At 42.2% G+C, this 25467-nt stretch overlaps 2 protein-coding genes across 4 annotated transcripts in view; one reads left to right on the top strand and one right to left on the bottom strand.

Annotated features, from left to right (window-relative positions):
- Positions 1–15562, bottom strand: part of LOC125753405 (basic proline-rich protein-like) — a 31065-nt gene extending 15503 nt beyond the window's left edge. Inside the window, exon 1 of the mRNA XM_049099880.1 lies at positions 15047–15562. Coding sequence (XP_048955837.1) covers positions 15047–15562 — 516 coding nt within the window. The remainder of the gene's footprint in view (positions 1–15046) is intronic.
- The window catches only part of EPB41L2 (erythrocyte membrane protein band 4.1 like 2), a 193662-nt gene that overhangs the window by 15053 nt on the left and 153142 nt on the right, over positions 1–25467 (top strand). The window contains exon 1 of one of the 3 annotated variants that reach the window (XM_049115523.1): positions 25109–25246. The exons of the other annotated variants lie outside the window; for them this stretch is intronic. The gene's annotated coding sequence lies outside the window, so the exon portion shown is untranslated. Of the gene's footprint in view, positions 1–25108; positions 25247–25467 lie in introns of those variants that run through there. 3 annotated transcript variants of the gene reach the window in all.

Raw genomic sequence — 25467 nt, 5'->3', positions numbered from 1 at the left:
AATAAAAATTAAAAAAAAAAACCAAAACTATATATTTCCTTGTAATTTATTTTTTTGAAGAAATTGGATTGTCTTTTATCATTCCTACAATTTTTATTTTGCTAATTTTATCCGTGTGGCATAGTTTTAACCTGCCTCTGTTTTGTAAATTGATGGTTTCATAGACGCTTTTTATCAGCTTTAGGTTCAGTTAAAAAATTTTTTTTGCTGTGAATATTTCTTTGGTTATTTCTTAAAACCACTCAAAGAGTATACTAAGACTAATTGTAAAGGCGATTGGATTTCTTACTTAGTTCTTCATTTTCTCAAGTCATTCTAAGCCAAATTTCCCATAAAAACAGATGGAACTACTTAGGAATTTGGGAAGATTATTATCCTCTGCAAACACCACATCCAAATACAAATTACACAAGAGTTTCTAGTCTAGCTTCCTTTCCAAAAAAGAACGGGAAAGAGCAGATGCCTCAGTAATTTCTACAGACCACAAATCAGGTTTTCAGTTAAAGTGAGACATTTTACAGTAAAATCAGTCTGGATTTTTCTAGCACAATGTGGAAACATTTCGGTTTTGCTAGTTAGATTTCCCACCCAGTAAGCGAGTACTGCTGGTGCTAGTGCCCGCCCCCGCTCCCCCCCCCCCCCCCCCCCGGCCCCTGGGGGCTGCAGATAGAGGGTCAGGGTGGGTGGGAAGATGGCAGGTCAGCAAGCAACCAGGAGGTGTGGAAAATCAAGTCAGTGTGTTCTGTGGTGATCACTTTTTATCATGACCAACTTCAGATGAGCAAGGTGAGAAGATCTGTAACATCCACCGAGTGCCCCCACCTGCTTTCCCCGTCGTGTTTAGTCCACCTCCTAAGGGGTGGGTCCGGGTTCTGCCCCATCCAGCTCGCCCATCCCTGTCTTCCCTGGCCGGGAGGCCTGCGGCACAGGCCAGGCACACTTTTCCTTTCTCTTGTCAGTGTTGGTAAATCTTTTGCTAGATCTTCTCTTACTTTAGTTGGTATTTGTTATGTTAGGTAGTAGGTGAAGAAGACGCTTTGGTTACGTGAAGGTGCTTTGCTTACACTTCATTCTGTGCTTTCTTTTTAAAAATTTTTTATAATGGAACCTATATGATAAACATAGAATAATGAATCTCCATGAACCCATCTTGTAGCTAATTATTACCATGGTCAGTTTGGTGTCATCTAAGGGCCACCAACGCCTGTCTCCCTACCCTGTACCTTACTGGATGGTATTAGTTTTATTTTTAAATTGCTTTTTATTTATTTAATAAATAAAGAGAATGTGCATGCACACATGAGCAGGGGTGGAGAGTGGGGAGTGGGGGGCAGAAGGGGAGGGCTCCATCCCAGGACCCTGAGACTGTGACCTGAGCCCGAGGCAGAGGCTTAGCTGACTGAGCCACCCAGGTGCCCCTTGCTGGATGGTTTTAGAGCAAGTCCTTGTAAATAGTTTTTTTTTTTTTTTTGTAAATAGTTTTTTATATGTCTGTAGTAGATACGCATTTATAAAAAAACAAAACCACAAATCCATTGTCAGGTCTAGAAGTTTAATATTTCCTTAATAGCAAATATTTGTGAGTGTTCATATGTTCATTTGTTTCATAAATATCTTTCTGGTTGGTTTGTTCAAGTCAGGACCCAAATGAGGTCTACATTTCATTTGGCTGATACGTCTATTAAATAACTTACTATATAGTTTCTCCTTTTCTTTCAGTTTCTTTAGAATATCCCACATTTTGGATTTTGTTGATTATATCCCTTTGGTAGTGGTTAATATGTTTCTCTTATGTGAATGTTCTCTTAAATTGGTAGGCAGATCCGGGGCCTAATCAGATTCAAGGTTGATTCTGATGGTGGTGATGGTTTGGGGAATTCTTCATTGTAGTTCGTGTTTATTTCCTACTGCACTTCAGGAACCCCATGTATGGTGGCTGTGCTCTTGGGATGAAGGGTGATCAGTGGATTCAGGTGTTGTCGTCAGTCAGCTTGGTCTATTGTAAATTTCCCATCAAGCCTCTGCCTCGTGTTTGGTAGCCGTTGATGACCATTGCCTACATACTTTTTTCATTTTATTGACATTTTACCATATATTTTTTTCTCTGAAGTAATTTACAATAAATTATGGAACTCATGACATCTCACCCCAATTTCTTTATTATGTATTTGTAAAAAGAATATGGACATACGTATATATGTGTGTATATATTTTACTTTTATTTACTTGAGAGAGAGAGTGAGAGCAGGAGAGATCACAGAGGGCGAGGGAGAAGCAGGCTCCTCACCGAGCACCGAGCTCCTCACTGAAGCCCCTGATGTGGGGCTTGATCCCAGGATCCCGAGATCATGACCAGAGCCAAAGGCAGACGCTTCACTGACTGAGCCACCCAGGTGCCCCCAGAACAGTGTTCTTATGTATAACAATCAGTTGACAATAATTCTCAAATACTACCTAATATCCACTCTATATTTAAAATCTCTGTAATAATTCCTGTGACATCCTCTATTTATCAAACCAGGATCCTATCTCAAGGAGCACATACTGCATTTGGTTATTGCCTTTGTCACTTAAGTGTCTTGTAATCTAAAATGATCCTCATTCCATTGCTTTTCACTGTATTTGCATGTCAGTGACCTGTTGGAGAGAGATCACTCTCCTGTTGGAGAGGCCCCGTGTCTAGTAGACTGTTTCTTCTTGACTCTTTCTTCAGACTCTTTGTCTGAAGATTGTCTCCATGTGCTGGTATTCAGGGTGGTCTCCTGTGTTCTTTATTTAATGTGAAGTAAAATTTAGAGCTATAGGTTTGGTTAATTGAGAATAAACATCTTTGGTAAGAGTATTTAATAGCCAAGTTGTATGTTTCCTATTACATCTTATCAGGGCCATCTCATGTTTTTGCACTATTACTGTAGCTAAGATTAAAATAATGATTGATCTTCTCATTATGAAATTATATTTTTCCCTTGAAAATATCATATAATCTGGGAGGAGTGAGACTTTGGCACCACATAAACATCAATTTCCTTATCATTTCTTTCATCTAAATAATGTTAGTATCCATTGGTGACTCTCACCTGAATCAATTATCTCATTGGTGGGTGGCAGTGTGATCATAAAATGGGATTTAAAAAAAAGTTGTGATCAAATACACATAACATTAAACATCTTAACCATTTTTAAGGGTACAGTTGTATGCGTACATTGTACGTTAAAATGGGATTTTCAAGTTTTATCATTCTTTCAGCTTTACAAACTTGCAATTTTTCTGTGTGAAATAGCTTTTTTTTTTTTTTTAAAGATTTTATTTATTTATATATGAGAGAGAGACAGAGACATAAGCAGAGGGAGAAGCAGGCTTCAGGTAGGAAGCCTGATGTGGGACTCGATCCCAGAGCCAAAGGCAGATGCTCAATCACTGAGCCACCCAAGCGTCCCGAGAAATAGCTTTCCTTCTTCAATGTGAGCTATTTGATTACTGTGAAATACAATTTTTATTTGAAGTACAGGATAAAATTTTTCCTTTTACCATATTTCAGAGTAAGCCATTAGTGTTGTTATTTCATGATTTTTGTCTTTCTCTTTTTTAAGCGTCATTATTGGCTTGTGGATTTTTATATATTCATCGTATTTCAATCGGGTGCACTCAGTTCAATCATTCTTTTACTGTTCAAATTGTCCCCACTTTGGCTAATGGGAGCCCTTTCAAATAGGCACCTAAGTCATTTTGACATGATCCTATCAGACTCTGAAAGCGAGGAATGTGTTTCTTTAAAGGCAGTAAATTTCCTTTGGAGAACAGGGTCAAATCTTTATTAGCCATAGCCCCAAAGAAGCATCTGTGTTACAGAAAATTGCCACAGAGCAGAGTGAAACCTTGATACCAAAGTCCTAATTCATCAACATATAGGAAAGCAGGGTGAAGTTAGTGATCGCTAAGGTTTTTTCTCATTTTATGTTCTATGATTTTTTTTACTATCTATACAGTTGTTTTACTCTTTGGTTTTTATTGGAACAAATATTTTCTATCTTTTAAGTTTAAGTAATCTCTACATCCAGTGTGGCTCAAACCCATAACCCTGAGATCAAGAGTCACGTGCTCTTCTAGAAGACTGAGCCAGCCAGGTGCCCCAGAACAAAATGTTTCACGAGTGAATGCTGTCAGATTTTGTCGTGAACAACATCTTTACTACTTTCTTCCTGTTCTCATAGTCTGCTTCCTGGGCCATGGGTTAAAGGACTGTAAATTTGTAAAAGCAAGGGTTTCAACATATTTCACAGTTACAAAGTCCATCCTCAGGAAACGAGAAGGGGTTTGTATCCTAACCTTTGCCATTTATTCCGACAACGTAATGCAGCTAAGCATTCCCCATGGGGAGGGTCAGCCTCGTAATGCTGGATCCATAAGCTGCTGCCTCCTTCGTGCAGACACCCTTATTTCCTCTGATTTGGGTAAACAAATGAAGTTTCACCAGGAGTTTACGTGTATAACTGGATTTGTGAAGATCTGTTTTGGACATCGTAAGATTTACGTCATGCTTCGAAACCTCTGGGAAGTTACAGTCTGACATCTTAAAAAACATGTTCCTTTTCTAAATTGACTTTTCCCATTATAGAGTTTAATGTGGAGGATGGTCGCCCCCTGAGCAATCATTCTTTTTAGTTTAGTAGATGTTCTTTTCCAGAATAAATTTGGTTCAGTTTTATTGTTATGCCCTCAGTAGTCTCTCACATGCCTCTTTTGTTAAGTATTACATACAAATTGCCAGTTTTTAAATACTTTGAACATTTACTGAATATTGGGCAGAAGTACAAATAATACAGCTGCATACTACGCTAATAAAAACAAAATATTGTGTCTTGAAAAACCATTTCTTCTCTTAGAAAGAAGTACTATGGAATTCTGTATTCATCATTGAGTTAAGTTTTGGAGTAAATGAAAGATGATACTGTCTTTTACTTAGAAGTATTCCTTTTCAGGGATAGACATGGTTAGTTTATAAGATAATCTCATAAGATCATATTTAGAATCTAGAAGAAGACCATCATTTTTTTCCCCCAAAGGCCAAGACTTTAAAAAATATGTGAAGTTGCTTTAACTGTAGAAACTAAGTATCATCATAGGTAGTAATAAAGTTCATTCTGTAAATTTTCCAGATGGCAACAGCTACTGGAAGAATCTGATTTGTTTTTTTCCCCATTCATGATATTAATGAATTGTGAATTAGTGCAATTGAAATCTATACTGGATTGTCCCTATAACACCATAAAGGCTTGGTGTCTCTTGTAGGAGAAATACCAGTGTGTGTCTAGAGAGGTACTTCCTTTCTCCATCACTGTAACAAAGGATTTGAGGCATTGTATAGGGAATATATATGGTAAAATTGCTTAAGTAAAAACAAATGGAGGTCAGGTAAATCAGAAATAAAAAGAAAATACCAAAATTAAGATCTGCCCTCAATGCACCTTTGATTCCTAAACATATGTAACCTGTAGCTGTAGCCCATCATACATTTTATTGATACTGTTTTTGTTTATCTTTGTGTATGTTTTATTTTTATACAAGAAATATATATTTTTTAAATTTTATTTTAATTTTTTTTTCTCTACACAGAGAGGGGCAGAGACACAGGCAGAGGGAGAAGCAGGGTCCTTGTGGGGAGCCTGATATGGAACTCGATCCCAGGACCCCCGGGGTCACATCCTGGGCCGAAGGCAGACGCCTAACTGCTGGGCCACCCTGGCGCCTCTGTACCCTGTCTTCTTTCTCTTCCCTGAGACGATGATCCTCAACCCTGGTTGTATGTTAGAATTGTCCAGGGACCTTTGGGAGAAAAAGCCTGGGCCCGAATCCAGATCAGTTGTATCAGAATCCTAGAATTTTAGAATTGGAAGAAATAAAAGTTTGATTCTGTCAGAGAACCTGGAGACTGTAAAGGGCCTTTCTAAAAGCAGTGTTTCAAAGTAATCAAAGACTTGGTGCAAGAATTTGGGGATTGGAAAATCTCGTGCATGGCGAGTTCCCATTTGTTTCCCATTCATCACCCCGGAGTCATTGAATTCCATGCACTCAGTCCCCTGGCTGTTGGTCACCTCCTTCATCTTCACTCCTCAGAGTGTCCCGTGCTCTCTGCTGCTCCATCACACCCTTCTCCTGTTGGCCAGATGCCCTTGTATCCTGCTACTGCCCTGCGTGTCAACCTCTAGTAGCCACTTGTACCGGAAGGGGGTCAGAGTGAGCCGTCTCGTCCCCTGACACCTGTTGGATCCTACGCTCCAGCAAGAAGATCCTTCAGTGTCATTTGTACAGCTCTATATTTCTCTGAATTTCTATAAGCCATTCCGTAAACCGTGTCTAGGATTCTGTCCTTTGACTTGGCCTACCAGGCTTCTACAACAGATCACAGGACGTTCGCTCCGGGACATGTTAGCGGTCATTTAATTCAGCCTTTTCAAGTGAGAGATGAGGAAACCGAGACCTAAAATGTTCACTATTCCTCCACCGCCCAGGCCACAGAACAAATTTTAGCTAGCTTCAGACCCGAGTTATAACTCAGATCTCTTTGTTCATTTTTCAAAAGACCTTTCTCTTAAGATGCAACTTAAACTCGAGCATTTCTGTCAGACTTTCAGTAAGAGAGTCTATTCTGGTCTCCACACTTTGGTGCCATTTATTGTGTTATGGCTGCATTGGTATTTCCGTTGTAATAATAGTGAACAAGGATATTGCTGGCTTTTGAGTGCTTGCTTTGCACGAGTCACAAGCATTTGCTTGTTTCATTTTGACCTCTCAATCACCCTACAGGATAGGCATTGTCCACATCATCCATGAGGTAACAGGTGTAGAGAGCTAAGTCTTAAAAGACTGAGGTTGTAACTCAGCTTGGTCTGATGCCAGAGCCAAAGTCATCTACACTGTGAAGGTGTTTTTCTTTTTTTTTTTTTTTTAATGTATAAACATCTTTTATTTTCCACTGGATTATAAGGCTCTTGGTGAGAGGGAATAGGTCACTGATGTCTTTGTATCCGCTCTAGCATCTAGAGCTCAGGAAATATTTGGTGACTGCACTTGGAAGAACCATCACTTGTGACCACATTTTGGAGATTAGGGAAGTAGAAGGTAATATGTGAAGCTTTTCTCAAATCTCTAGGCACTAGATCTTGGAAGAAGACAAAGGTATGTGTTTGAAGTTTCTGTGGAATGTTGTGGGCAGGAGAGTTCCGTAATTTTCTTTGTTTAGTGGCCATAATGAGATTTGGTGCACTTATTTACCTGTGAGAATTTGCAATAGCATTTTAGTTGCTCGTTGTCTTTTCTGGCTTTGCTCATCGTTGTATTGTATGTTGTTATCTTTAAGTACTCTTGAATCTCTCTAAACTAGGCGATTAGCAAAAGATTGGTCTTTTTACCAAAGTGAGCTCCTAGATGATTTTCTCAAATAGAGTGTTGGATTTTGTCATCTTAACTGGGCGCTTCCGAGCTGGTGGGATGCTTAAGCTGTGCAGGTACATTTGATTACGGATGTGGGTGGTGCCAGTGATTATCCTTTTGTAGTCAGGCATTTAGGTGTGAAGATTTTTTTGTCCCTTGTACTTGGTAGCAAAGTGAAACCCTTAAGCTATTTAGGTATATTGATTTTCCATTTTTCTAGGATTTGAGTTTAGTCTTTGTTCTTTTGAAATCACCTCCACAGGATATTGTGCCAGCTTATTAATTCTTTAGTGATCAGGAGTATGAGAATGAGCCCTCTCCAGTTCCCCTCAAGGGAGGTAGATTCAAGAGTTACAGGGTGATCTTTGAAACACAACTTTCAGGACATTTGAATAAGCTTTTTAAAAATGAATGCTATGTATATCTTGAGAGGGGGGATAAGTAACGTGGTCAAACTAAACCGAATATAGAAAAGCACTGGATTAGGGGGCACCTGGGTGGCTGCCTAGGGCCCAGGGCGTCCCTGGAGTCCCGGGATCGAGTCCCACGTCGGGCTCCCTGCATGGAGCCTGCCTCTGCCTCTCTCTCTTGTGTCTCTCATGAATAAATAAATGAAATCTTTAAAACAAAAAAAGGCACTAGTTTAGGAGAAAGAGACCTGAGTTGTTCTAGTCATTATTTTATCATTAACTGATTGTAGGGTCATGGAAAGGTAACTCTGAGCTTCATTTTCTTCATTTCTAGCTTCTCATAAGTTTGATTATATCATCTCTCTCTACCCACCCAGGTACGTTGGTCTCAGATACCAAATTCATAGTTTGTTTCCAGCAGCTCTGAAACCATAGGTCATGTTCTCATTTGCTTGTGGAAAACAGATCTCTGATGTCAGTTGGCAACAGTATGAAACCCGATTTATAATAGAAGTTGACATGCTGACTCTATGGTTCACTGTATTCATCAGGGGATGTTTTAACACTTAGTGCTTCTTTGCTTATGTCTCCAGTTTTTGGTGACTATAGATTTAGCACTGAAGTTTTGTTTTTATTGTGGTAAAATATACATAAAATAAAAATACAGAGAACTTACCGTTTTAACCATTTGGTGGTGTACAGTTTAGTAGAATTCAGTACATTCACAGTGTTGTACAGCTACATTCCTATTTCCAGATCTTTTTTTTTTTTATCATCCCAGACATAGACTCTGTACCTATTAAATAATAACTCCTCCTTTGTTCCTCCTCTCCAGCCCCAGATAACCTTTATTCTGCTTTGTATCTGAATTTGCCTATTCTAAATACTTCATGTAAGAGGAATCATAATATACTTGTCCTTTTGTATCTGGCTTATTTCAGTAGGCGTAGTGTTTTCAAGGTTTATCTGTGTTACAGCAAGTGGCGATTTCATTCCTTTTTAAGACTAATATTCCTTGTATGTTATACCACGATTTGTTTACCCGCTCACCTGTTGATGGACATTTGTGTTTCTACCTCTTGGCTATGGAGAGTAATACTGCAATGAATATTGGTATATGAATACTTGTTTTGTTCCTCCTTTTAGTTTTTTCTGGTATATGCCTAGGAGAGGAATTTCTGGGTCATATAGTAGTTCTTAAGTTTTGAGGACCCCTCGAGCTGTCTTTCCACAGTGGCTAGACCATTTTAAATTCCCACCAGCAATTCTAATCGCACCACATCTTTGCCTACACTTACTTTCCTTAAAAAAAATAATAATAACCATCCTAATGTGTGTGAAGATGGTTTTGATTTGCATTTCCCTAATGTTGAGCATCTTTTCATGTGTTTATTGGCTATTTGTATCTCCCCTTTGGAGAAATGTCTAAGGCCTTCGCCTGTTTTTGAATTTGTTAGCCCTTGATTTTTAAAGGTAACGTGAATGAGGAGGCACCATTATGAGGTAAGTAGACTCAGCATCGGTGTGTATGTATAAGGTTGTTACCTTTACAGTTATTATTTTGTCAGGACAGGTGGGTAAGAGCACATCTTGCGTGTTTCTCACAAATAGAAGTTCTCTGTGATTTGGGACATTGAGTGATGTAGTAAATGGAACTTAGATCTTAAAGTTCAAGACCTGAGTCCTTGCCGTGGGCTAGTAACCTGGCAGGTGGGTCTAATTGGTAATACTCTGAGGTGAGGTCGGCCTGCCCCGTTGGTTCTTGAGATTAAAGCATGAATCTGAAAATACTCTGTAGAGTACATAGTGCCACTTATGATCTTTTACTTTGGCCCGTTGTGATGCTGTGACCTGTGCAAACCAGTCTTTGATTTGTGAGAAAAAAAAGTAAGGTTTGTATAAGCAACTTTGTTCAAATGGACCAAAATTGTTATTTCGTTTACTCCCCTTACGTTGTCAGGAGCTGAAAGGAGGTAGGAGGTAAGTTTGGCTGTATTTTATAGTTGAAAGAGCATGAAGGAAGGATGAAGCCCTTGTTCTGTTCCACAGCTTTCTAAAGTACTCCGCTAAGCCCTTTATTATTATTTTTTAAAGATTTTATTTATTTTAAAGAGCATATGTGAGCAGGGGGGTGGGTGGCGTGGGGGGATAGTGGGGAGGGAGAGGGACAAGCAGACTCCCTGCTGAGCAGGGAGCTAGAGGGACAGAGGGACGTGGGGCTTGCTCTCATGACCCTGAGATCACGACTGGAGCCGAAATCAAGAGGCAGACTGCTGCCCAGGTGCCCCTCGGCTAAACCCTTTTAAAGGAAGGGGTCACTGTGCTACCCCAGGCTGTCACCTCTTCTGTGATTTTTGATACAATAATGCACAGGAAACTGATACATAAACTTGGTCAAGGGTTTATCTGGTAAGCATTTCTTCTAGTGGTTTTGTCTTCAGACGTGTTTTTAGGGAAATATTTCTCAGAATTGAAGCCCTTTCAAGATTTGGTATATAGTTGAAATAGGCCTGTTTCCTCTTCCCCTTTACACATCACTTTGGAGTAAGTGTCCTTTGTCATATTTGATGATGCCCTCTTCTCAAGAAATCGCTTCATGACATTTAAATGTATCTTCTACCAACGTGAATACTTGAGTAGAATTTTTTTCTGATTTTCATTTGTATACTTCATTACTTTCTCCAGCCTTCCACTGGAGAAATGCTGAGATAGAAGACCTAGTAGAGCTTCACGGTCAAAGTCCTGGAGAAGACACTCATAATTTCCATGGTTCATTTTAGAGAATGTAATTAGTCACTCCTGGGTTGGATTATTTATTTACTGTTTTTGTAATAAATGTTTACAGTTACTGAATTTTCAGTTATTATGTTCATAAATTATTTTCTTTTTTGGTGTCAATTCGTGTAATGGAAGAATTGAGTGAGGAAATCATGAAGTTTTGAAGTGTAACATTGGCCAAGAGTTGGATTTAATTTGTAATTAGTAAAATTTCCAGTTAATTAAGTCAGCTGATTCGAGTCCTTAGAATTTAGCATGTGTCCTCTTAATCTGCTTCTTGGCACAGATCTGTTGAACTTACTATATGCGTGTCTGATTATTTTGGCGTGATTTTGGTACCTAGTCTCTTCTATGGCATTTTTTTGTTTTTGCCCATTGCTGTTACTTTTAAGTAGCTTACTTTCGTATGCCTGTTTGTTTAATCTTGGTACGTTTTCTTTTTCGTACCTGTTTGCTTACTTTTCTGTCCATTAGTCTAAGTGGACATTTGGGTAAATCTGCTTTTATTTTTTTTTTTAAACTCTATTTTTAAGTAATCTCTATACCTGACATGGGGCTCAGACTTACACCCCAAGATCAAGAGCCACATGCTCCACTGACTGAGCTAGCCAGGCACCCTGGGTAAATCTGCTCTGTAGGTACTTAAAACAACAGTTCAGTCATTTTGGGAGGTGTCTACTTAGTGCCTAGTAGGTATTTAACATCGTGCTACATTTTAATATTCTCTACCATTCTTATAAACTTTTTAATTAGTTATAGCCTTTGGCGCCTCTAGGTGAAGGATATCATTTAATTTATTAGCAGCTGTTGCTGTATACATGTAATTATATTTGACGACAAGGGCATTTTTACAAGATGAGTCTGGTGGAGTCGTTATATAAATGATTCAGATTAAGGAAATTATTTAATACTGAGGTAAGTGCTTGAGAAATTGCCTATTTAGAAATGCAGCACATCTTAAAGAGGTACTATTTGAGGACCTAAGATATACAGGGGAGGCTGCATATTTTACTTTGATCTTATTACCATACAAAGGAAAGCTTATATAAAAATGACTTGTCAGTAACTTTCTGCTTTTTGAAGATAGACAGTTACACAAGAGATTCTGGCTATTAGGCAGTGGAGAAATACTTTCAGTAGAAGTCTGCTGATGTAGTTTTGGAATTTATGGAGCACCTGCTACAAAAGTTGCTTATAAATGCTTTAAAACCAGGGGTTGGGAAGGCATTGGTGAGACCAGGAGGTCTCACAACAGGGAGGGTCAGTGAGCAGTCATGCTGTGAGGGGCAGCACTGCCCAGCCGACGGGGTCAGGGCCTACAGTCGCTCAGTGCTTCCGGCCACCTTTGCCTCTTGTTGGCTTTGCCGTCCAGAACATCCCTTCTCTCTCAGCCTCTGATCTGGAGCCACTGATAGTTGAGTCCTTACTCTTCTTAGTAGGGCCCTCAGCCTTTTGTTAAAGTAGTTTAAGAACTGCAAACAATGGTTCTGAATAGGTTGTGTGTGTGTGTGTGTGTGTGTGTGTGTGTGTGAGAGAGAGAGAGAGAGAGAGAGAGAGAGAACATGTGTTTGTGGATGGCCGCAATCCACCTGTTATCCTCATTGGGTTTGGGGGTGCCGCCTGGAAAAGAAAAACCAAAATAGATCCTCCCCTGAGGATTTCACTGTTGGCTAAAGGGCTCAGAACAGTCAAATCTTGGTTCAGACTTGTAGGTGGTGTGACACTAACGGCCGTGTCCTATTAAAGATCAACGTTTAGCAGTTTGGTAGCAGTTAAATGTCACTGGAATGTTTATGCAGTTGGTTTGTAATTTGACACGCATCTCCAAGTTTCCAAAGTAAATGTATAAAATCTAAGTCATTTTTTGACATGTGAATCAGGATGCCATAGAGGGAAATGCCCTTTTAATTTCTGGAATTAACTTGGCAATTTAAAAATAGAGCAGTGATCGCTCTAATCCTTTCTGCATGTTTTTAAAAATTTATTTCCATAGGATGAAATTGTAGAATGTAAATTTAGCTTTTGAAAGGACAGTGATTAATGTACTGTTTACCCAGGCCATTCTCCAGAATTTGACTAGGGGAATTTGCTAATAACAATGTCTTTTCATCAGTGCTCAGTGGGGAGAGGGGTGGAGTGATATATTCAGATTTTTGCAAAATAACACTAAGCTGTTCAGCTTTTCAGTCCTAAGCAAATAGAGAAGGCCACCAGCGTTCACTTGATGCTCTTCCCTAGGATAGCCCCCCGCCCCAAAGTGGGGGCATAAGTCATAAGGGGATACGGTTTTGTATTTCCTTACCAGAATTTCCGAAAGGAGAGAGAGATGCCAAAGGGAGGTACCGGGGAGGAAAATACTCGTGTAAACGTGGAAGGTGTTAGGTTTTCTTTCTCTCTCTCGCATTCTCTCTCCAGTGTTATCACCAATGAGTTTCAGCGATGGAAGGGAAGGTTGAAAAGTTTGCTCTCTGATGAGAGCAGCTGATCAGAACTTGAGAGAGAACTAGATCCTTCTTTACTTCGCAGCACTGGAGCCGAGCTGAGCAGTGGGATGGTGCCCTCAGTAATTTGGCCATTCAGGAGCGCAACAAGACTTTGACAGGACATATGGAGAATGGGAGACACAAGAAATCAAGATACAACAAGTGCAGATTATTTTGGAGTGAGAAATGTTCCTTTAAGCTATTATTATTTTTAACATTTGTGTCTCTTGATTACTTAAATATGTTTGGAGAGTAATGAAGAGAAAAATATGTGTGCAAATCTGCATGTACCTATAGTAGGTGATATGCCCTGGATATAACCTAGCATATGACTGGATAACCCGGTGCAGGATTTACATACTACGTAACCTTTTCTTCCGATTAGGGGGACACAGGTTCTATTGTCTGAGGGCCGCACTGCTGAGGCACATGTCCTTGGTGTAGTGGTTAGTATTCAAAGGACTGGGCCAGATTGAACAGTTTTTCATCCTGCATGTTTACTTACCATTTTCCCTTTTAAAATAATAAACCAGTTAGAGTCAACTTTTTGTATCATCTAGTATGTCCTGAGCTTGAGACAATGGAGTATTTTTATTTCATTGTTCTCTGGAGAGCAGCAGTGTCACACTGAGGGATGCGCCAGGCCCTTAGTGACACATGATCAGGGAGTCTCCGAAAGGGAAATGGGTTTTGTCCACGGAGCAGGAAGCCGCTTTGCCTGTGTCGTGAAGGACATGTTTACTTTATACTTTTTGAAGGAGCCTCATGATTGCTTTTCCCTCGGTGGGAATACTCTTTAGAAACAGGTATTCATTCTTAGAAAGTGTCCGTAATTCTGGTGTTCTAGAGAAGTTGGTAACGTGAGTTGGTGATTGGCTATCGTCGCTTTGTTTAAAGTAGCAACGAAGGACAGATCTACTTCATGAGTGGTAACTGCTGATGTTTAAACTCTGATATCGGGATCCCTGGATGGCGCAGCAGTTTGGCGCCTGCCTTTGGCCCAGGGCGCGATCCTGGAGACTCGGGATCGAGTCCCACATCGGGCTCCCGGTGCATGGAGCCTGCTTGTGTCTCTGCCTCTCTCTCTCTCTCTCTGTGACTATCATAAATAAATTAAAAAAAAAAATAAACTCTGATATCTGTGGCCCCTGGGTGGCTCAGTGGGTTAAGCATCTGCCTTTGGCTCAGGTCATGATCCCAGAGTCCTGGGGTGGAGCCCCACATCGTGCTCTGCTCAGCTGGGAGCCTGCTGCTTCCTCTGCCTGCTTGTGCGCTCTCCATGTCATAAACAAACAAACAAACAAACTCTGATATGTAGTTCATAGATATGTTGGAATACTAGTATCCTGTTATCTGTTGTCATTTTTGGTTAGATCTTTTGAAATTATCTTTGCAGTCACCAAATAAGTATACTTCACAGGGGAGGGTGTTTGCATTTTGCTTAGGCGCTCATGATAGAAGTCACGGTGCAGAATTTTCACTTCGCCTTCCCTGAAAATATTTCAAGTCCTGGCAGTTTTGAATAAACTACTTGATCGGGTATCAGCAGAAACTTGAATTGACCTTGGAATATTGCAGGACTCTTGGAAACACGCATAAACACTTTCTAGAGAATTCTTTTAACCTTTTTTTGGAAAAATAAAACTCATGGTCATTGTTAAATCTCCAATTCCCAGCTTCGAAACTCCGTACATTTCTGTTGAATGAGTGAACTTTTATGGGGTGGGGGGCCTAGTAGGTGGAAGTTTTTTCAGTTGGGGGCCTATCTTAAGGCAATGCTGCCTTTTTTTTTAAATAAAGATTTATTTGTTTTAGAGAGAGGACAGGAGGGGCTGGGAGAGAGAACCTCGCGCAGACCCCGTGCTGAGCGTGCTGCCCGCGGGGGCGGGGGGGGGGGGCTCGATCTCAGGACTGAGGCGGCAGCGAGCTGAGGCGTCGCGTACCTGGCTGTGCCCCGGGCCCTGGCCGACGGCGGTGACCCCCCGGGGGGTGGGGTCCTGCCCCGCCGCTTCGTGCTCGCTGCTTGGGGCTTCCGTGGCCTGTGCAGGTGCCCCGGGGTGGCCCCGCGCCCGCCCTTCCCGAGGCGCTCGGGGAGCGAGGACGGGCTCTGCGGCGGCGACGTCGTTTGAGCCCCCGGGGGCGGGGTCCATGGCCGGGCCTTCCCCCAGAGCTCTGCGCCCCTGCGGGCCTCCGGCGCGGCCGCTGCCCGGCGCCTCTCGGGCCTGGGAGGACGCGCCGTGTCCTGGTGTTGTCCTGGGCGCGCGGCCTGCGGACGGCTCCGGCCGGGTGGGCGGGCGCGGCGGCGATGGCCGGGCCTGAGGCGCCCGAGGCCTTTGCGGGGAAGCGCGGGAGGAGGCGCGGGGAGGTGGGGGCAGCCGGAGGGCGGCGCGGGGGACCACGGGGGACCAGGGGGACCGGGGAGGGGGGGGCGCCGGCGCCTGGGGCCTGGGGCCCCGCATGGTGTCCTCGCCGCGACGCCGGGAGGCGGACAGGGGCCGCGTGCTGCGGGCGGGCGGGCGGCCGAGGGGAAGGCCCTGCGAGGCGGGAGGGCCCCAGGCGCAGCCCGCGCCCCTGGGCAGGGCCCGAGCAGAGACCGGCCTGTGGGCTCGTGGGCTCGCGGCGGCGGGAAGGGCGGCGGGAAGGGCGGCGGCGGCCCTCGAGGTGCGCGGCGGCCACGCGGCGGGCGATTCTCAGCGCGAGGCTGCTCGGCGCGGAGGCCGGAGGGGACGCCGCCCTGCTGAGCGCTGCTCGCGGCCTGCTCGGGCGGGCGGCCTGCCTCGGCCGTGGCGCCCGGGCCGCCCCCGCGTGTGCGCGTTCTCGTGCCGAGGCGCCCGGCGTCCAGGCGGCGCGGGAGCCACCGACCTGAGGCAGCGGCAGGTGCCGAGGCTCCGAGCGGCGCGGGGCCCGAGGCCTGGCCGGACAGTCGCGTCCGGGGTCCGCGCCCCTTGCCCGCCCCCCTTGCCCGCCCCCGCCCCCGCCCCGTCCCCGCGGCGCCCGGGACCGAGGCCGACGCGCTCCTTTCCCGCGTGAGCAGCCCGGCCCGTGTGGCCCCCCGCGCCCCGGGCTCCGCCCACCCGCCAAGCGCACTGGAACCGGGCTCGCCGCGAGGGCCTGCCCCGAGGGCCTGCCCCGGCCGCCAGGTCGCACCGCCTCTCGGCCTCGCTGCAGCCCGCGCCCCGCGGTGGCCTCGGTCAAGGCCCCGGAGGTGGAGGTGCCCGAGTGGCCGCCGCGGGCACGGGCAGGTCGCTCCAGGTCGCTCCAGGTCGCTCCAGCGTCTGTCAGGAGGTTTATTTATCTGACAGCAAAGGAAGCGGAGCGCCCTGTGGACACGGAGCTCCTTCCAGGAAACGGGAATTTGTACTTGCTGCCCCTGAGAACGCCGGCTCCCGAAGATCAGGTGCAACTGATTCTGGAGGCACGACAGGAAAAGACAAGGAGGAAAGGTCTTTATGTCCCTCAAGTGATTCTTTGGGTCATTGTGTGAACTTCCAGGGCAGGCACCCTCTCCCTCTCACGCGTTCATTTACTGCTTGGTAATTACATGCGAGTATTAAAACAGCAAAATACCATGTATCAGTATGGAAGGATCGCTTTCGTCATTTTATAAGACTTTTTGTATAAAACTTTTTATCTAATGACATTGTTTTCTAGGACATGACATTTTCATTTCCTTCTAACTCGTTTGAGACAAAGCACGTTTTTATTCATTCATTCAGCACATACGTGTGGGTGCCAAACGATGTTGTAGGTAAGGGGAATAGAATGATTTACAGAACAGACAAAAAAAACTTTTTTTCATGTGAATCCTATTTCTAGAGTTGAATCTGATATGATAATGTCACAAGAATCTTATCCATAGACTTACTTGATTGCTTAATATCTGTGATAGGCACAAGGGTTAGTCTTACAGAATTTGATTTTTAACAGATTTTTAAAAGGCTTGTGTATGATGTTATTCATATATTATTCTTTAAAATACTTATTTATTTGAGAGAGAGCGAGCAAGCACGAGCAACAGGGACAGAGGGAGAGGGCGAGAGACTCTCAAGCCGACTTCCTGCTGAGCCCGGAGCCAGACGCAAGGCTCGATCTCATGACCTGTGCTGGAACCCAGGGGTGGTTGCTTAACCGACTGTGCCGCCCAGGCGCCCCGTGTAATATTATTTATAATTATAGGGAAATCCCCCCTGGAAACAGTGGCTGATCCTGGTGATTACACTGTTCTCGCAGTGACAGCTGACATAGATTGCTCACCAGGACAGGTATTGTAATACAACCTCAACACTTCAGGGTATTTAAACCACATGCTCGGTTTATGAGATCGGTGCCATCAGTGGTTTTTATGTCGAAGATGAAGAAACAGAGGAAAGGAGATTAAATCACTTACATGGCAGCTAATTGGTCGAGCCAGGCTTTGAATGCAAGCATGTTAGTAAATTATTAAAAAAAATAAAGAAATTAAGAGACTGTTCCCTTTGATAACTACAAAGATTTAAATATGAAGCAGATCAAGAATTATCTGTAGGATATAGTAAAAAGTATGGAGTATTTCGGTGGTTTAAAGTGTAGTCATCAGGGTCACTACTGGAGCCAGAACGCTTGGGTTGAGTGGTTGTGTGCCTTACTCTCATCATCTGTGAAATGTCTATTTTATAGGGTTTTTGTAAAGATTAAGTTATGCAAGAAAAAAAATTAAAGTTTGGTTTAAATATATGTGAGAACTCTTAGCAGAATCCATAGGAAGTGTTGGCTAGTACTCTTACTACTCTTGTTTCTATTGACATTTTTTAAAGAGCATTTCCTCTTTCCTGAGGTTTTGCTTTTTTTTTTTTTTTTAGAAAAAAAATGTTGCCATGTATTTGGGTATATACCATCCTTACTTTCCTAATTGATTTTTCTGATATGTACAAGTTTGGTGTTTTTGGCCAGGGTTTTGCTCAGGAGGGTGTTGGGGTGTGGTTCTTTAGTCTGTGCAGGGTTTTTAAATATTTTTCAGTGATTCTTATTTGCTGTAGTTTTTAACACCGGAACCCCCAGCATATTACATAGAAAGGGCTCCAATCTTGAGATATGAAGCGTGCTGCGATGGTAATCTTCTGGATGAGTCACTGTGGCAGGATTCCAGCACTCACCAGACCCTGTGATGAGAGAGGGAGGAGTAAAGGTGTGCTTAAGAATTAAAAAAAAAAAAAAAAAAAAAGAATTGTTCCCAGGGACGCCTGGGTGGCTCAGCGGTTGAGCGGTTGAGCATCTGCCTTCTTCAGCTCAGGGTGTGATCCTGGGATCCCGCATCAGGTCGGGCTCCCTGCATGGAGCCTGCTTCTCCCCCTGCCTGTGTCTCTGCCTCTCTTTCTGTGTCTCTCGTGAATAAATAAATACGATCTTAAAAAAAAAAAAAAAGGTTCTGAGAGCATGAGCAGCACAGTGAGTGAAGGGCTGGGGGTCCTGGGAAACTCCAGCAGATAACTCAACAATTGGGGTTGTAATCCTCCGGGATGGGCTTTCTGACTTAGAGCCTAAATTGTTGACTTGCATCTCTCACCAAATATACTGTTGATACTTAGCATGGAAAATCCATTCATTGGTCTTTTTACTGTCATTCCATTCAGTTGTGGATGACTCCGGTGACCGGAGCCTCTTGGAACGTGTGTAACAGGAAGGGACAGGAAACCATCCATTATGGGAGCTAGATTACAGATTGCTTACAACACAGTAACAGGGAGAACCTACATGGCAAAAGTTGAGAGAGGCTGCAGGAACTGTAACCAGACACTCATAGCTTTATTTTATTTCTTTATTTTTTTAAAGTAAACTCTCCCTTCACAATGGGGCTCAAACTCACAACCCTGAGATCCAGAGTACCATGTTCGACCAATTGAGCCAGCCAGGTGCCCTGACATCCACAGCTTTAAATTACTAAGGAAAAAAAAATGGAAATGAACGTTACATTTAAGACAGTAGAAAGAGAATGAAGAATAAGCCCCAGTAAGTAAGGAAGAGGGAGTCAGTGACTTGAACAAAAATTGGAAGAGGAAAAAAATGTAATAATTTTGTATTGGGCGGAGAAGGGGGGGATGGAAGTCACTAGATAAAGGATAAACCTGTAACTATTTTATACAGAAAAAAGAATGAGAAAAAAATTTTATAACCTCAGACCAGGAAACATTGTAAAGATAGACCTTTAGTAATAATTTAGAAATGAATCAGCAAAATAGAAACATTCCCAGGAAAATATAAATGTTTTCCTTCAGAAGAAAATCTTGGAAGTTAATAATCATAGAGAACATGAAAAAAATATGAGTTACTGGGCCTCCATTGTAGGAAAATGTTTTTATAGTATCATGGAACTGAACATTCCTTTATGGTTCCAGAATGTAGAACTGTATTAAAGCATTCTTTTTAAAATTTGAAGGCCAACATAACGCTGAAAACAGATATTGATCAGAATAGTGGGGGTAAAAAAAAAAAAAGAAAACAAAATGATAGGCTAATGTCACTCATAATTATAGGTAAGAACCCAATAAACACCCTCCCAAAAGTCTTTTATAACCAAATGGAGTTCAAGAATGTAGGAATAACAGACTGTTTCAGATTCCTTTAATAGATTTTATTATTGGCAACTGTAGGGAAAACATAATTATTTTGCTAGATGAGCCATTTAATGAAATTTTAATATTCATGAAAATGCTCACTAAAATAGGAATCTGTATAGTTATTTAATACAGTAATGTTTTTTCAAATTAATATCTAATGTTACACTTAACAGTATGATGATAGCATATTCTTAAAGTCAAAATAAAAAATACCACTTTTTGTCATTTTTATGTGGTTCTTGAACTTTGTCAGTACAGTGTGACAAGAAATGAGCATTAAGTATTAGAAAGGAGGGATGAAAATTATTTTTTCACAGTTACAGAATATTCTGCAAAACCCTAGCGAATCATGGGATAGCCAATTAAAAATGCTATGTAAAGAAGATCTCATTTCTGGTTTTTAATAGTGTAGAAATTCTGTTTCATAGGAACAAATCTAATAAGGTGTGAAATCTTTGTGGCTAAATTACAGAACATTGAAGATGTAAAAGAAGGGCTGAATAAATGGAGAGCTGTTCGTTATTGAATGCTTGATATTGTGAAGATACCAGTTTTCCTAAGATACATCTATAATTTCAATGAAAACCCGTTAAAAACCAAAGCAGGGTTTTTATGGAACAGTTCATCCTAAAATCCATATGTCAATGAGCGTGTGTCCAAGAGTAGCCAAAATAATTTTTGGTTTTCCCAACAAGTTGGGAAGACTTGCCATACCACACATATCAAACTTACTAAAATGTTGCAAATCCAGGTAATTAGACCACTGTACTTGATATAAACCAATATGAGCCCAAAAACTTGATATAAACTAAAATAAGGAAACTTGTTATGTTATAAAGGTGGTAGTTTAAATCAGTAGGGAAAGGTGACCTATTAAAGAAGCATATGGGAAAAAATGAAATTTCATTCCTCACTTCATACCAGGTGCAAAAATTCACTATACATGCAAAATAGTGATAAGGGTATAAAGCCAATCTTTAAAATTTTTAGATGAAAATATGAACATTGTTGGGGAGTAGGGAACACAGATAATACAAATGATAAAGGAAAAGATTGAGAAATTTGACTCTTAAACTTCGGTACAACAAGAAAATATACTACATTGGGAAGAAAAGGCTCAAATTGGTGGAGAGTGTAATGAATGTTTGAAAGACATTGATAATTGCCTTCCTATCTTTACAAACACGACCTTATTTTGTGCCCATTTAACAGTGGTGGTCTGCTTTGGTGTCCTTCAGAGGTTGTGAGCATTGAGACCAGGTAAGCTAAGAATTTCTGGAGAAGCTTTGCTTTCTGAATACGGGGTCTGGTCTTTGTCTTTCCTTGTTTCCCTTCTTGCCTGCAATGTGGGAATCAAGTTTAGAGCTGCAGCGGCTTTGTTGCAGTGAAGAAGTTGAAGCTACATGTTCGAGATGATGGGCAGGAGCATACAAGGCTAGTTCCGTGATGATGTTCTTGACTAGAGGCATCAGCCATGAATCATCTACTCCCATACTTGTAGTCAAATGAGAAAAAAATGACTTGGGTCTATTCTAGCCATTGTAGGTGGCTTTTTCAAGAGAGGATTACTGACAATAGCCCATATCCCATAAGGATTAAAATCTAGGTGATAGGAGCAACTCCTATAAATCAATAAGAAGGACAGACTGATAGAAAAATTGAGGATAATTGTAGGCAGTTCACAGAACTGGAAACCCCAGTGGCCAGGAAACATATGAATCTCATTAATAGTTAGGAAATGCAAATTATAAGAGACTTTCCATAACCATCTTAATAGAGATCTAAAAACATCAAGTGTTGAGGAAGGTGTAGAAAAATTGTTATTTGTATTCACTTTTAGTGAGACTAGATATTGGTACAAGCATCTTGGGGAACATTTTGGTAGTATCAGGTAAAATTGACCATACCTCCCCAGCCAGCATTCCACTAGATACCTACCCTCGAGACTCCTGCACCTCTGCAAGGGAGAACGGAAGCAGTGGTCACTGAGCTATCTTAATAGCAAAATAGCAGAAACACTATCCTTCAATTGGGAAAAAGGAAGTTTATTTTATGGTGGAGTACTGTGTGGGAGTTAAAGAGAATGACCTGCATATATGAATTACATAGAAATACATATATGAGCACAGATCTGAAAAAAAATTAATCTTGAACTAAAAATGTAGAAGACTATGAATGTGGGGATAATACTTATAAAGAAAATGAAAACATTGAAACTATGCAAAACAGTGTCATCAGCTACAGCCACTGAGAGAGATGCACACCTTGGCAAATATTTCTGCTCATCGGTGAATTTTCTGGAAGCCTAAAAATGGATTTTTAAAATTCAGCCAATGTTAGTTCATTGCTTGTTTTATTCCTGACAGCGTCTTATTTACTGGGGATATTAAAACCAGAGCTGTTCCTTGAGCAGCGGTATAATGTAAAAAATTTAAAGCACTTTGTAAAACATACTCATGTATATCTTCATTTAATTATTCTAATTTCTGAGGTATTAGGCCTGCAGGATTTTTATTCTTACTCAAAGTGGCAGTACTCGAACTTTCTGATTTATAGTTCTTTTCATAGTGGTTTTATGTTTTTTTTTTTTTTTTCCAACAACTTTTAAAAATTTATTTATTTGAGAGAGACAGAGAGAGTGTGAACAGAGAGAGGGAGAAGCAGGCTCCCTTCAGGGAGCTCGATGCAGGACTCGAGCCCGGGACCTGGGATCACGACCTGGGCTGAAGGCAGACGCTCAACCCCTGAGCGGCCCCCGTGCCCCTAGGAAGGATTTGAATACTCCACAGTCGGATGTGTGCTGCAACTGGTTTTCTGTTAAGTCTCCTAGTAAGCATTATTTCACACATTCTTTTTACTAGTGAGCTCATTTAAAGACATGATTCTAACATTCCTGGAAGGATTTCACTGGAAAAAACGTAGGAGAAAATAAGAGTAAATCAGGAAGGATCCCATGATCTCACACAAGTATGTGAGACAGCTGGGACGTGGACAGTGTCCTCGTAGGGAAGCTGTGCCCCAGCATAGGCTGCGGATCGCTCAGCCCCTGGCAGCAGCGTGAGCCTGCCCTCCTGGCCCTTCCCGGCACCCGGATGCAGGCGAGTCGGAGCTGGGACCGTCTGCAAGAAACCCCTGGCTTGATTGAAGCCACATGGGTCGAGGTTTTCACTGAGACACGTGAAGGGCCTTCAGTGCTCTTGCCTCTATAACGTAAACTGCGCAGAGATATTTCAAAAACTGCACAAACAAGCAAACAAAACCCCCTCGGCACGTTTATTGCGTGTGTATACAGATGCACACCTAACCCACTTGGTAGCAAATACATCTGTGAGCTCTTTATCCTTCTCACTGATAGTTGTGTGCCTTGTTTTCTTTTTTTTTTTAATATAGTAACTGCACAATAAATACAGATTGAATATGGGGTGGAAGTGGGATGAGGAGTGACAGAAATCGGTGCCTGACTCTGCATTTTCCACTCCTCTGCTATTTAGAAAAGTCCAACCGCACTTTAAGATGGGCTTCCTAATGTGTGAGAAAGTGAAACATGCAGCAGGAGTAAACAGAGGCCTTGGCTGCCTACTTAGCTCAAATCTGCAGGACATTTGCCCAACCCTATTTTTCTCTGCCGCGGGCCAGAAAACCCATGTGTTTGAACTTGAGGATGCTCTGACTTTCCGTGCCAGACCTCTGGATAACCTTGGGGCAGCCGTTCCTTGATGCTGTTTACTTGTTCGAAAGTTAAGTCGTGTGAAGATGTGGACAGGTGAGCAAGGACAGGCTCCGCTTCTCTGGTGAGCGTCCTCCAGGCTGTCGCCTGCTGGTGCTGCGCAGCGCACGGCGCTTCCTCTACCTACACAGTGACTCTCCCAACGAGGAGGCCACTTCGTCCTGCGCCCTCCGTAGACACTTTCTCATAATATTCACAGTGGTGTGTACGTTGAAGGTGCTGATGAGCTGATAAGCAATGATGTGAAGCCTCTCTGATAGACTGCTTTGCTTATGGAGACGGAAGATGGTTTGGTTTGTTATCAGCTAATGCAGGTGGTGAATGAAGGCATGTTTGCAATTAGCACTCACTCCCTGTGCAGCTAATCTATTTAAATCGGGAAGATTACCTAAAATAACAAAGTGTGCCTTTTGTACTTAGATCCAGGCAAGCCAGGTCTCTCTACCTACTATGCAGGAATTTTCGTTTGAATTTTAAATTTGGATTTCTTGGTTTGCCTTCCAGATTTTTTCCCCTGGTATAATCTATAGGATCTATTTTGCTATAATAATTCAGTGTAGCTTTGAAAAGGAGTCTGAACTTGAACACATTTTCAGTTACTGTTAATGTTGGACTCTGAAAAATACCCTTTTGGTTATCTTTTATGAAATCAAAGTAATGGGTGTGTGTAATTGAATGCAGGTCCCTTTGCTTCTCATTTTGGTCTCCGTGGTTTTTGGACAGTTTTGGATATCGTACCCTTCTGGAAAAGTTACCTTTGTGTCATATTGGAACTTGTTTGAGGTTACAAGTCATTTTTGGAGACCGTAAACGTTCCCTGGAAAATACTGGGCCGATTTCCTTTTATAGTCTGTGGATTGTTCATCAGGTTGCATTTTGGCATCTGACGCTCCCCTGGCAGGGTAGTGTCCAGCTGTACTTGGGGAGTAGCTGCAGATGCTCCTTGCCATTCACTCTTTATTTGTTGATTTTTTTTTTTTAAATGCCCTGTGAAATTTTAAGCCAAATGAGACTAGAAGGAATCCTGGTTTTCAAAGGCTCTTTAATTTTGCATTCAAAAGGTAATTTCAGCCCTGCTGTTACAAATTAAATGTTCCAGCTCACTTAACTTACTCCTGCCCTCACCTGCTTACATACTTGAAGGAGAAGAATATAGATCGATTTGTATGCCCCCATAAAAAGTTGAGAGAAACTTGCACCACTTCTGTGTGGCTTGCCCAAATACCTTTATGTGATTCTTAGGATGGTGGAAAAAGTACAGATTCAAAGTGAAGATCTGAGGTTATGATTTTATTTTAAATCGAAAGGCAGATGTGCCTTTATTACCTGCTTATTTGAAACACGGTGAGTTGAGTACAGTGGGAAGCCGAGGACAATTAAGCGCAGGAAATGGCTTCACATGTGGCCTGTTGCATCCTGGACGAGTCGGATAAAACCAAAACAGCTGGACTGCCGAGTGCCCTGAAGATTTCCGAGGCCCCGGGACCGTGGGGGAGCACGCTTTACGGGCTCGTTGCCTGGAGAGCTTTGCCCACAGGCCTTTGGTGACTTGCCTTCAGTTTTTGCTTTGTTTTGTTTTCACAAAAATGCACAATATTTGGGGCCCTTCCGTGTTGCTAGATGAAAATGGTGTGCATTTGGCTCCATAAAGCAAGCAGCCTTGAGAGATGGGCCTGCCTAGAAATTGACTACATTTTTGTGGGAGAACGGGTGAAAAGGGCAGTTTCCTGTGTTGCTGCCAAAAGGTCTGAACAATTTGTAGTAGCTTGTGGCTAGAAAACAACTTCAGTGAGGCAAAAACAGCAACTTCAGACTGGCTCCGGGTATGTGTGAGAAAATGCTCTTTTTTTCCCCCACTAGATTGTTAGGCTTTGTAGAAAATTTATAGAGTGAATTTTTAAACTCAGCTGCTTAGAGTGGTGGTATTTTGGGTGATTTGGATTAAAAACCTGGGGAAATATACTTGGAGTTAGTACAAGTGGTGCATATGTCGTACCTAAAAACAAACAAACAAAAAACTCCAGCTTTTATATTCTTTTGTAAC

This window comes from Canis lupus, chromosome 1 (assembly GCF_003254725.2).
Source record: "Canis lupus dingo isolate Sandy chromosome 1, ASM325472v2, whole genome shotgun sequence".
In the NCBI taxonomy this organism is placed as follows: Eukaryota; Metazoa; Chordata; class Mammalia; order Carnivora; family Canidae; genus Canis; species Canis lupus.
The sequence above is the reverse complement of the archived record's forward strand: the minus strand, read 5'-3'. Positions and strand labels throughout refer to the sequence as shown.